This window comes from Hylobates moloch, unplaced genomic scaffold (assembly GCF_009828535.3).
Source record: "Hylobates moloch isolate HMO894 unplaced genomic scaffold, HMol_V3 SCAFFOLD_2, whole genome shotgun sequence".
NCBI classification, from domain to species: domain Eukaryota; kingdom Metazoa; phylum Chordata; class Mammalia; order Primates; family Hylobatidae; genus Hylobates; species Hylobates moloch.
Genome location: NW_026652277.1, coordinates 140,699,870 through 140,713,170, shown reverse-complemented (window position 1 = coordinate 140,713,170; position 13,301 = coordinate 140,699,870). Strand labels below are relative to the sequence as shown.

General features: G+C 39.7%; 1 protein-coding gene across 1 annotated transcript in view; it reads right to left on the bottom strand.

Moving 5' to 3' along the window:
* CLVS2 (clavesin 2) overlaps positions 1 to 10,194 on the bottom strand; it is a 71,985-nt gene extending 61,791 nt beyond the window's left edge. The window contains exons 1-2 of the mRNA XM_032158153.2: positions 9,653 to 10,194; positions 8,234 to 9,180 (exon numbers count right to left, since the gene is read on the bottom strand). Coding sequence (XP_032014044.1) covers positions 8,234 to 8,622 — 389 coding nt within the window. The 5' untranslated portion in view covers positions 8,623 to 9,180; positions 9,653 to 10,194. The remainder of the gene's footprint in view (positions 1 to 8,233; positions 9,181 to 9,652) is intronic.
* Positions 10,195 to 13,301: the final 3,107 nt, after the last annotated feature.

Genomic DNA, 13,301 nt, shown 5'->3' with positions numbered 1-13,301 from the left:
TCTATTGTGAGATAAATTGTCCTAAAACATTAATTGGCCTGAAAAATTGTCCTGCACACAACACCACTCCCCCATGGCTCTTTCAAAACTGCACCATTCCCTTAATAACCATACTTCTTGTTTTGTACACCCATGCATAGGCTCACCCCAGCCGTCAAGGTCTTGTCATATTCAACCCCCAACAAGCTGGTACACTCCGATGCTTTATGTTCACTTAAATCTAGGGGAACATTCCCCTTCCTTTTCATCTCACCTAAGTCCTACCCTTCTCTGGGCCCACCACCAGCTTTCCCTGCTCTGCAAGATTGCCTCTGTCTGCTGGAGACCTCAGCGCCCTCTCTCTCATATTCTGAAATTACAGTGCTTCAGTGTTTGTTCTATGTCCCCAGACATAAAAGCTTAGCTTAAAAACTCTTTCACTGTTTGATACCACTTTCTATCTTCAGCACCAAATACTGTGCACTGCACACTGTGGGTGCACAATAATATATGTTAAGAACAAACTATTTCCCAAGGGCATAGACCATGCTGCTTTATTTTACGTACAACAGTCATCAAAGTGCCATAATGGCATCATTTAAATATAACATTCACTTAAGGCTTCCCTGTCAGCCCAATACAAACATGCTCCTGGACCAGAAAGAGGACAAGAGCCTTGTCCTGCCACACTGTGGAGGGGTGGCACCCTGCCTGCAACCAGGAGCCCCCTCAATTTTTTAGATCAGAGAAGCTTCTTCTCCTGCCTCTGGCCATGCAATTTTTTTGGTGACTACCTGACCCATGCTTCTTTGCCGGGGTTCTCAGCATCTCCTCCTCTACCACAGCTTTCAATCAGTGCAAAGATCAACTTAATGACAAATAGGTCACGTCCCTCTACTTTTCAACCTTTTCAGCATGACAAGAAAAAACTAGCATCTTGGCTTCGCATTGAGCAGCATAACACCAGCAATTTCTCTTTGTCACTAAATCAATCAGCCATTATTAAATTCTTCATTAAGGCTGCCTCCACCCCTCAGTTTTCATTAAGCCACATTTTCTAATGTCTGAAGCACTTCATAGTAGAAGGTGCTAGGGGGAGGGAAAAAAGGAGAAAAATTACCTTTATTAATGCCTCAGGGTATTGTTAGTGGTAAAGCTGATGAAGCCTTCTAAGTGTTTTATATTACTGAGTAGTAATAATAATAATATGTCTATCTGGGTAATAGTTTAAGATTTCCAAAGCAATTTCAAATGCATTATCTTAATCTCAAAACAATTGCAAAATCTCTGAGCTGGATTTGTTCTTATTATTTTACAGATGAGGACAGAGGGTCTCAGAGAAAATTAAACAGTTTGCTTAAAACCACCTTAGGAAAAACGGGGAACCTAGATTCGAAGCCAAATCCTTCTAATACCACATAGACCAGTGCTCTTTCCTTCTCCATGGTGCCTCCTACTCAGAACAGAGTTTGATGAATAGATAATTGGTCTTTTGTTTGTTTGTTTTTTGTTTTTGTTTTTGTTTCGGAGATGGAATTTTGCTCTTGTCGCCCAGGCTGTAGTGCAATGGCACGATCTCAGCTCACTGAAACCTCCACCTCCTGGGTTCAAGTGATTCTCTTGCCTTAGCCTCCCGCGTAGGTGAGATTACAGGCGCCCGCCACCAGGCCCGGCTAATTTTTGTATTTTTAGTAGAGACAGGGTTTCACCATGTTGGCCAGGCCGGTATCCAACTCCTGACCTCAGGTGATCTACCCGCCTTGGCCTCCCAAAGTGCCGGCATTACAGGCGTGAGCCACCGTGCCTGGCCTGGTCTGCTTTTTCATGGTAGCATAATATATATGTCAGAAAATAGGAGATCAGGAAGTCAATATCCTGGCACTCTCCAGCCTCACCACAATTGGGAGCTTTGGTGGAGGAAAAGCAATAAGACATCCTTAGGACTCAGAATAAGAAATGGATAAATCTACAATCCCTGGAATAAATATGAACTCTTGAAATTTCATCTGTCTGGCTTGTATTACTGAGCACAGAAGATTACATGTCTGACCCTTGCTTTAATTTTACTGCTATGGAAATGTAGGTGAGTGAGAACAAGAGAATTGTTGGAAATGAAACATCTACGGGCAAAATGCCTTTCTTTGAAGAAGATGAGTAAAGAAAAAACTTTTGCATCTACTGCCACCAAAAAAATAAAATAAAATAAAACAGAATTGTGCTGGGAGAATACAAACACATCAGAAAGGCAACACTTTTTATCAGGGCCAAGTACTCTAAGCAAACATCTAGTTAGTAAAGTCTTTGACTTCAGAAAGTTTATTTTTCCATCTTAACGTTCTGTTCCTAATTGCCTGTTTTGTTATATTTAATCGAGATTTTCTAAACCATAGATGGAATTATCTTTAATTATCAGAATTTGATTTTTTTATACATTTTCCTTTCCCTAGATTTAGGTTGGTAACTGTCTACACACACACACACACAAAGCGACTAATTCACTTACCAGTTGTATGATCATGAGTGAAGTGCTTAATTGCTACAATACACACAGTAGAATTATTTTAAAATGAATAATGAATAAAACGGAACAATAACTGTTGAATTCAGTTAACCAAGCAGGCCATGTCTTTCCTACACAACACTGAGTAGCCCACAGCTACCCACCTGTCCCCAACTTCTAGCACTGGTAAACAGTATCCTCATTAGCTGCATATGACCTCTGATAGTTACTCAGCTTTACATGCTTTTTCTTCCCAGAGAGCTTACATATCACTTAAAAGTATGAAGTATGTGTCTTTATTTGCCCCCAAGCACCTACTAAAATGCTATGTACATAACAAATGCTCAATCAAAGTGTATTTTTTTCAATTAATTTGACCAAAATATTAATCACTCAGTTTGTCGTACGGTATCATAAGGATCCCACATACAGGAGTATCCTTTCCTTCATGTTACGATAATAGTGTAATAGCCACTTACTATAATAGTGAAATAAATGTACCTGCCCTCAGTAAAGTAAGAGAATTTAATATTTCCCACAGAAAGGAGGAGATGTATTAATTTACTAAGGATAACTTGTTAATATACTAACTATTGGCTCATGTTTTAAAATATCATTAAACATTTCTTTTGAGGCATCCTTTCAGGACACTGTAGTAGCCTCCAGTCCTTTGCTTCTCGACCTTGTTTAAAGTTGATTTTGAAACATGAAAATAGCTTGGCTCAGGCCAGACTTAGTCAACGTCCTACTGAAGGTTGGCACTTGTAGTTTTTGCTGTTATTTCGGGATTATTTTACTAATTATTGCACATTTGCCCCAGTTTTTGGAGATCGTCCTATTTTTGCAGAGATTCATCACAGTATTCCTCCAACATTTCTCAGGACAACTTTTTTTCCTCCCCTATTTGCCGTGATATGTGCCAAGAGTATAGCTTGAAATAAGTTGCAGTTAGCAGAGGATTTGTTAAAAGAGTTTCCCTGAAAGGAAGCAAGATGGAAGCTCTGCTGGGACAGAAGTCTCACGGAATACATATCTGCCATTTGTGGTTTTGCCCTAACCAGTATCCACCCAAAAGACAGCAAAGCCATGCCTCCGGAATTTTTATGAAAAGGACTCCTAGATTCCAGACTCTGCCAGTAGGTATGACAATGTGAAGCAAAAAGCTGGGAATTACTTAATATGTTAATAAACTGAGAAAAGAATTCTTGAAAAATTAAACTGAAAAATTAAACTTCTTTTTTTTTGCTTTTTTTATTGCTGAGTAAAAACATTTCTCCATAATTATCTGGATAATTGCCCTGGACTGTTTTAATCTATTCCTGTTCATTTTATTTTATTTTATTATTTTTAGTACAATTCCAGAGATGAGTAAAGCTTTGTGATTGGCATTAATGCACATCTGTGTAGTCTATGGCTATGTTTTAAATTGTAAGTTATCATCACCATAACCTTCTATTCTGAACATTGGCCATATTATTTTAGTAAATGCAAGCATAATCATAATTCAAACTGAACCACAAATAGCAACCATTCATATAATGTTTGCTTTTGTATGAAAAAGCCACACAATAGGAGCAAACTGACAAGTTTTTTGGGCAAATTCCAGGATAAGTTAGAGGATCATATCAATGTCTGACCAATCAGTTTTCTGCCCCTTCCAGAGCTTCACTACTGTAAGTGGTAATCAATGTCCACTATGATAAGCCAAAGACCATGCAAGGTGGCCAGTGCTTTCTGGATTGCCACCATACTAAGAATCATTTTGGTTCTAACTGCGTTTGTTTTCGAATGGCCATTAACTAGATTCCACATAAATGGTTGTTTGCTATACTAAAGTTCAGAGAATTACTGAGAATTATTGTTTCTAATGACTATTAACTATATTCCAGATAAATGGTTGTTTGCTGTACTAAAGTATAGTGAAGTATATACTTCTAATGAGATCTAGAGAAATAAAATATGACTTGCAGGCTGACAACTTATAGGTGAACTCTGACACTTCCTATCATCATTATGTTTCAGGTGACACAATTTCACTCATGAATATCTCCAACAATTATGACAGTGGATTTCAATTTCTTAGATACATGCTTGCATGCTCTAGGACCTAGAATGCCATGTACTTTCTTTCCAAGCTTCCTCTTCTCCAGCAGTGTTACCTCTGCTAGCTTTACGGCACATTATCCTTACACTCTGTTGATAAGATCCTGCGAACCATTTGAAGGTATTTGCTGAGTCCTAAGCAGGTCACTATCATTTAGGAAGGAAAACAACATGCAATACATGGAGGACGAAGGCATCTTTGTGATGCAGTGTAACAGTCAAATCGTTTTTAATTCCATGGCATTTACTTTTGTTGTCAGAAATTATGTAAGGCAATCTAAAAGGAGATAAAATTACATGAATCTTTTCCAAGGTACAGCTCAATAAATGTAACAGGTCATCTGGGCTTGCCTTATTCTTTTTTGGAAGAACCACAGGCCACACTGCAAGTCATTTTGACATTTGAGTATTTCCATTTTGTTTTAGATTTGTTAGAAGGTGAGTACACTGTAAATATTAGGATTTTACATTAGTCTTCTTAATGATGCCATGTCTCTCAAAAAGGCTTTGGAAATCATCCAATTCTTTACAATAACCTAAAACTAAACTACACTATATTGCAGCAGAAACAGACACTATTTTATTTATAGTCACTGTCTCACACGCTTTTACTGTTTTCAGTGTCCTGAGGAGCACAGAAAACTGTCCTACAAATCTGATATAGGAGAAAGCGTATATCAAATAAATCTCTACTCAGAATTCTTTTTATACAAATGCATAACTCAATTCAACTCAAATATTTATTGAGCATCTACTCTAGTTCAAGTGCTGTGCTAAATATAATAACATGACAGTCCTTTTGTTAGATCAATTCTGTTGGGGGTCTTTACGAATTGTTTCAAAATTCATAAAATCTTGTTTTTCCTTTTGTAGTTGGAAAGTTATAAATAACCTGTTTTCCAAATAAACTGAGGCATTTTCTTCTGCCTCATTTCTAGAATTTACCTACATAATCATCTACACTTCTCACACACTGTTTCTTTGAAACAGGCTACTTTTTAAGTTGTTGAAAGCCAGGTGATTCACTTAACAACTCAGAGAATGTTGCCAGCATTATTTTCAGACATGCAGTCTTCTGGAGAAATCCAGGTAGCTTTGGATTGGCGGGATCAGGGCCTGGAAGGTGAGAACATCTCACTCACAGAACAGGGGAGGGATGAGGGATAAGAGAAACTAGCACATAGCATTATCCACCTAACAGAGCAATAATAGTAACTTAAACACCTAAGGAAAGAGGCAGACTTCTGTAGGAGTCAAGGAGCCTTCGGGGTAGAGGAAAGGGATTCAGGCTAAGAAGGGTTGGTAACATCCTGGCACTGGCAGAAAGGCAGCTATCCTTTGAGTTTCAGAGCAGGAGCCAAGGAAGTTTTTATGCACATGCTCCAGTGATAAAGGTTTATAGAGGGTGCAAAGATGACAGATCTGTTTGTCTACTAGTCCCTGTCATTGGGTTAAGTAGATTTGGGATAAAAGGAAGGTGGGGAAGAAGAGGGAATTATTATTTTTTTAATATAGGAAGAAACTCGACTGAAATTTTGACTAAGCTCTAAATCACTTGTATACCTTTTCACCTTGATGTGCTATAATTTCTTGATTATACCTGTTTATTTCCAGCCATAGAAATAGAATTCATAATTACAAGTCTAGACATCTTCACAGGGTATTTCTACAGAACACAGCTTCTCATTTTGTTCTAATATACAACATTTTAGTATTTAAGATTATGTGTAAGTTTAATGAAATATAATTCTATATACCAATTATTAACTCCCTTTCCATTATAGATTTCTAGGGAAAGAGAATTTGATTACTAGCTATCTGCCCTTTATATGGAAGCATGAGATAGACAACTGAAACAGTGTCTTTAATAAATTCAGAATTATCACCTTCTCATACATATGAAAACTATAAGTGACTTTCATCTTAATTAGGTTTACAAATCATTATGAATATTAGTTCACTTATAGAAATTAATGAAAATAGGTCTGATATATATGTATGCCTCTCTGAATGCAATCTGCCTCCATAATGGTATCTCTGAGAGACTTTGAGATTTATATAAATATAAAATTTCCAGTTTCCATTTCACTATAGCTCAATTAACAAAGTTCCAATCTGACATATAGAATATTAGTTTTTCCTTGAATAAAATTTTTCAGTTTTGTTATATACAGTCATTGATTTGCCTGATCCTACAGTGTACTTTTATGATGAAAAGAAAACATTTTTAAACAAAAATTGTGGTCAATGGATAAAACGTTGTAATTCTTTAAAATTTTAAGCTACCTGATAAAAACTGGAATAACATCTCTATAACTGGCCAAAGTAAGTAACAAAACTCCATTCCCTCTGAATGGCTAACTGTATGAGTTTCTTAGCATTATGAATCTTCAGGTAGTAGTTTGTCTTTCTATTTGCCTAAAAAAACAGAGTGATTCTCAACCTGGAATTACAGGGAAAAAAATCACAATAAAATGAGAGAAAAAATAATTAAAAATATTAATTTACATTCTAAGATACCAAGACTCAGAAGCCTATCTGGAAATCTCTATGATCCATAAGCCCTCTTGATAACTGTAAATGTCTTGTACGATGGCTCTAGAGATGATTTAAACTAACCAGATGCATTGAAAGTCACCATTCACAGAACTAAAAATACACCAATGTTTTAACAAGCAGCTTCTTATGATTCACAGCTCTGGTAGCATTTTAAGTCCCATGAAATATATTTAACTTTGAACTTAATTGAAACTACCTTACACAAGAGCCTTTTATAATTTCTTATATCTTTCAGTCTGAGAAAACAGTTCTGATGGAGTACAGAGAAGTGTCATTGTCTACATTTTTCTATAATAATGTAGATAAAAAGAATATTATTTCTTCTCTATTAAGTAGCACATGAGCTCAAAAAGTCCACCAACTGACACATATGAATATTTTCCACTTCCTTCCAAAAGATGAAAAACCACATGAGACAGGGAACAGATTCTTTAGATTAGTGGCAGGTGTAGAACACATACACCAGTCAGTGTACATTTTCAGTGTCAGCAGACATGCTCAGCGACAGAGGATGCAACTCTTCCTTTCATTGAAGGGACACACATCATATTATTCCTTCTTCTACACATCACCAAGCAGAGAACTTCCCAAGCAACAAAACCACTTGCTTTTGGTCGAACATTAGGCTATGCTTAAAAGATAAAACGTCAGTACCAAAGAGAGGATGATGATGATGATGATGACCATGATGATGGGTCTAGTTTAAGAATGTTTTTAGGAAGAAGGAGGAAAAGTTGTCCCCATTTTCATACTGGTTTATCCAGCCCAATAAACTTTTTCAGAAGGTGAAACATATAGAGAAGCTTTATTTACAAGTTAAGTGATTTAGATCTCCGTGCAATAATGTGGTTAAGGTAGCACCTTAAATCTGCAGTAGAAAGTGGGTGTTAGTGAAGTAAGTTTTAAAAGTAAAAATACAAGCCCTCCTCCCTTCCCAGGGTGCCCACCAAAAACTCATCTCCTGGTTCGTTTTTCTTTTCTCCAAGCCAAATAAACCAAAATATCAAATCTACAAAACCATGACACTACTCGGGATAAATTCTGGAAAATGGGAGAGTAAAAGGAGAATACAAGTTTGGGTTTAGGATTTACCTGCTCTGATCCCAATTGGCAGCAAAAAGGACTAGAATCTTCCTGCCATAGTGGTCCAGATTGGCCAGGCCCCCAGGGAAGCCATCCTTCAGTGCCTGCTTGATGCCAGGGTCGGTGGCCTTAAAGCTTTTGAACATGTCCAGGTTCTGCTGCCGGTACTCAAAGTACTGCGCCAGGAGGCGGAAGGCCTCAAAGTGATGAAACTTCCTAGCCCGCAAGAAGCGTAAGATGAAGGCATCATCTGTGCGCAGAAAGCCAATGTCTGGCCTGGTGATGACCATATCCCTCACCTCCTGGATGTCCTGGTGCAGCGTGTCTGGGTTTTCATTGAGCTCCAGGCGAGCTTTCTCCAGGGTCTCAGGGGAGAGACCGGCTTGCAAATGAGTCATTGTTCTGCCTATCCCCGAGGTTTCCCTCAGAAGCCCTTGTTGACTGTCCCAAAGCAAACCCGGCCCTTGCCACCACCAGACTCCAGCCCCTAGACCTCCTGCTGCCTGCTTCCTCTCCCCTACAGGAAATTAATAATCTTGGTGTCCAATCAAGTGCCCTGTTGCTCCTGCTTTCCCCCAGCTTTGCTGGGGGGCTGGGGGGTGTAAACTTCTTCCTCCGCCCCCTAAAATACAACACCCCACTTTGGCTCCCTCTTCCCTTTCCTTTAAAGAGATGTGAACCCCTGAAGGGCTCCGCACTCCTCTTCTTGTCCTTTCTCTTTCCTAACAAATCACCCCTAATTCCATCTAGCACGGGTGGTTCTGATCTTGGTACTGTCCTCTTCTCTTATCTTCCAAGATGTAACAAAAACAACGCCCACGCACATCTCAGCCCCTGCACTGTGAATATTCCTGCGGTCCCTGCTGAAGGATACGCCTGCCAGGGGTAGCGATGGAAATTCTGATTAATAATAAGGTAGCTCTTCAGCGCTGAGCTCCAGGGCGGAGAGAGATCATCTTTGCCAGAAAGAAAAAGAGACAGAGAGAAAGAGGGGGGAGAAAGGAGATTATTTCTCCCTCTACTTATTCAAAGACGCTATTTTTAAAAGACAAATTTGTGTGATTTATTTAAGATTATTGTGATCCAATTAGGTGAAGACTCTGCAGATAGCGCACCTTCCCACCTCCCCTCTGAGATACACCGTGATCTCATAAGGCACCAGCAGGGGTTCTGGTGGCGTTGGTACCAGCGTGGGCTCCCCCAACCCCACCCCCAACTTCTGCCTTCCTCTAGCCCTTCATTTCCACGGACTTGCCGCGGGGTGGGAGAAAAGGGGGGAGGGGGAGGGAGAGGACCGGGGATATCTCTGGGAATGCACATTTCAAAAACGGAGAGAAGGGGAGGACGTTGTGGAGAATAAAATAAAAATGTCCTTATCTTTTCTATAAAACCCCAAAGCAAGAAAGAAGAAAGAGCAGCCGCTCCTACCAGCAAACCCGGAGGCGGGGTCGCTAAGCAATGCGGCACTCCCTGGCATCCATCAGCCGCGGCTTCAGCAGCGGCGGCGGTGGCGACAGCGGCATCAACTCCTCTGGGCGGGATGGAAGGAGCAGAGATGAGGGGTGGCGGCGGGGACCCGGGCCGAAGATGCGCTCGGGAGCAGCCGCGGCCACATCGTCCGCGGGCAGCCCGCAGCCTCTCCCAGCAGGAGGGGTGAGGATCGCAGGGCTAGGGCCACCGCTGTCCCAGGTCCTCGCCTGGCCCTGCCATTTTCGCCTTCGGGAGAGAAGGTGGGGAGGAGGACGCGAATGCCTGGATGGAGAAGGCCACTCAGGCGGCCACCGCCTTTGTGAGCTCTCCGGGAGCAGTCGGGAAGGTGGGCGCAGCGGGGCGGCTGCCGCGCGGCGCTGGCCTCTCCTGGGGCTCTCCCGAGCGGTCCGAGTCAGGGGCGCCCCACTGGGCTGCGGCGGCGGCTCCGGCTTCTGCTGCTGAAAGAGGACTCGGCTCAGCCCAACTCCTCTCTAATTATCCCAGCACAGATCTCGCTGCGACGTAAGCACTCACTCAGCTCGCGCGCGCGCTCCGCTCCTTTCCCTGCCTCGTTGGGGTAGGACGGCAATTTGGGTGGCATCGAAATATCCCGAGCCCTAAGTTTAGGCTGCTCTTCGTCCCCACTCCTCAGGAGGCTGCTGAGCGGGCGTCGCCGGGCCAGGCGGGGCAACCATGCTTTCCAGCCTCCCCACGCCCCTCTCTCGCCCTTTGTGTGCAAGACCCCAGATCGGCCTGGAGAGTAGCTGTTGTAGACGGTAATTCACATTGACACGCATTTTCTCGTTTCTGTAGGAGGCAGTTTTGATGTAGAAGGAGTACTGAAACATTTTGTACTTTTCGCATTTGTTGTAGACAGAGATGTTTAATTTAGAAAAGACCAGAGTGGTTCCAAGGCAATGTACTGATGATTAAGCCTCCGTAGGAACTTATATGAATAGTTTTTCAACCATACAGTCTCCCTGCTAAATTTCTGTTGAAGAGGATGAAAATGAGCACTAGGGTAAATGATAATAAAAACGTAACTCTCAAAGGAAGAAAAAAATAGGAACTTCACTCATATCTCATCATAAAGCAAATATTTCTGGAAACACATACCATCCTTCCTTCAGTTGTATGCATCTGTATATGAGAATCATTATAAATAAACAGGAGTCCTTGCGCTTAATATGACTATGGATTTGAGGAAAAGGGATATTTTCTATTTTCAAAACACAGCACATATTACTAAGCATGTTACTAAGAGCAACTTTTGACTTATAAACTGTAGAATGGGGTCTTGAATTGAAGTTAATTCAATGCAACTAATATTTACTGAGTTCCACGAGGTGTGGGGCATTTTTCTGCATTCTGTGTATAGGAGGTGGTCTTGAAGATAAGCAAATTTTGTCATTTTCTTATCTCGACATTTCTTATCTTGTCATTTTCAATGTTGATGACTATGAGAACCCTCAAAATACAGGCACACTTGTTTTTGCTCTTCTCATGGCGATGGTGTTGACCAAAAGAAAGAAGGAAAGGGGTTGTATGGTAGAGCTAGAGCATTTATTAATTAAATTAATGCAAATTAATGTAGGAACCTGAATAAGACAATAAATCACACACACACACAATCACTGTCAAGGAATTTATGTTTTAAATGGGGAAGGCGGAAAATAAACTACTTAAATGTGTGTATATGTGTGTTATATATATGCACTATATATAAGGTCCTTCTAGAATTTTAAGTGATTATGACTTTCTCAAGCATTCTGAATGTGATGTGAACTGTTAAATTTTTTGTTCTCATTTTAAAAAATTTGAAAAAATCATTTTTTTCTAATATTTTAGAGGTTGAAGAAAATTTATGTTTCATATCAACTGTATGAAGAAGTTTTAGTCATCACCAACATGGAGAGACAATTCTCCCTGGATCCGTTTTGTTTCTACCTGTCTTATGAGCAAGGCACTAATTGCCCTTTTTTCTAGATTGTCTTTTCAAGGGTATTTGTACAGTAAATAGTCTTGGAAGATATTGGAAGATAGAGATAGTACCTCCATCTGAAACAAAGCCTTGAAAGCTGTGATATCTCTCTCCTGACCAAAAGGTAGGCAGGCTTATCTGAATTCCCTAAACTCAGAGCTATTCTGCAGTAATGCCACCCATTGTTTATGCCAGTATCACTTGATCCTCTTTTCTTAGCTATCTGTGGGAATTAGAGCTCAGGGGACCAGTCAATGCAAGATATGCAGATGCTCATACTGGCCGCTATGCCTGAGTGACAAAATCCTTTATCTCGAAGCCAGGAGTTTTGCATCTTCCATCGGCATCCATGAAACTATAGCCAGCTAACTTGTTAGCCTGTAAGTAGAGTTAAAACTCAGATCTTTCACCTTGATGAAAAAACAATTGCTTAATTTTGTTCTCTGAGATGGACATATTGACTATATTTTTAAGGGAATTTATAAAATAAAATTTATTTTTTGGCCCAGCATATGATATGACCAGTATTGAAGGTTGAAGGATGACATTTTTATTATTATTTACCAATAATAGAATCACTTCAAATAGATTTATTTTAACATATGATAGAAATAGTCTCTATCACCCAGTAGGATTGTTGGAGTAGGTCAGGATAGGTATATATAAGATTTTTAAATCATATTTACAAACCTTTAGTGATTATACTGTTATTCTCTCTCTACTTATACATTTGAACTCAGTTCTGAAACCAAAATGAATATACGAAGCCATCTAAAATTAAACAAGGTGTTTATTCAGATGACATCAGAGCATTTGATTTTCATTCAATATTAATTTACCTTGCCAAATTAATGCAAAGTAATGTAGGAACTGGAATATGAGAATAAATTATCTAAACAAAAGGATTAATTAAAGCATTATTGAAAAATAATTAAATCAAGGACTTCAGGTGTTTTCAAGTAACTAGAAAGAAAAGTTTGGTTTACTGCTAAATTTAAAATGAATAGAGTAAGTAGTTTATGTTTTAAAACATTTTATTCCCTTTATTGTTAAATAAAATATATGCACAAAAAGGGGCACAAAATAAAGATGTACAGCTCAATTCTATCTTACAAGGGAAACACACATGTAAGTGTCCAACCAGGTTAAGAAACAAAGCATTGTGAGTAGCCAGAAAGTCCCCTGCCATTCCCCTCCTAACTACTGGCCTCTTTCCAACAAAAGAAGCCACACTGTCTTTATTTTAAAAGTAATCCTTGTTTGTTTTTTTTAATTTTACCAACTTCATAACTACAATTTTGTTTTTCTGTTTCTGAAGCTAAATGTAATCATTTATATGTAATGTTATGATTGACCTCTTTCATTCAATATTAAATTTGTGTGATTTGTCAGTGTTGTTGTATGTAGCAGCTCCCTCATATTCAGTAATGGTGCATAGAATTGCATTTTTTTTTCCTGAGACAGAGTCTCCCTCTGTCACCCAGGCTGGAGTGCAAGGGGTGATCTTGGCTCACTGCAACCTCCACCTCCCAGGTTCAAGTGATTCTCCCGCCCCAGCCTCCTGAGTAGCTGGAATTACAGGCACATGCCACCACTCCTGGCTAATTTTTGTATTTTTAGTAGAAA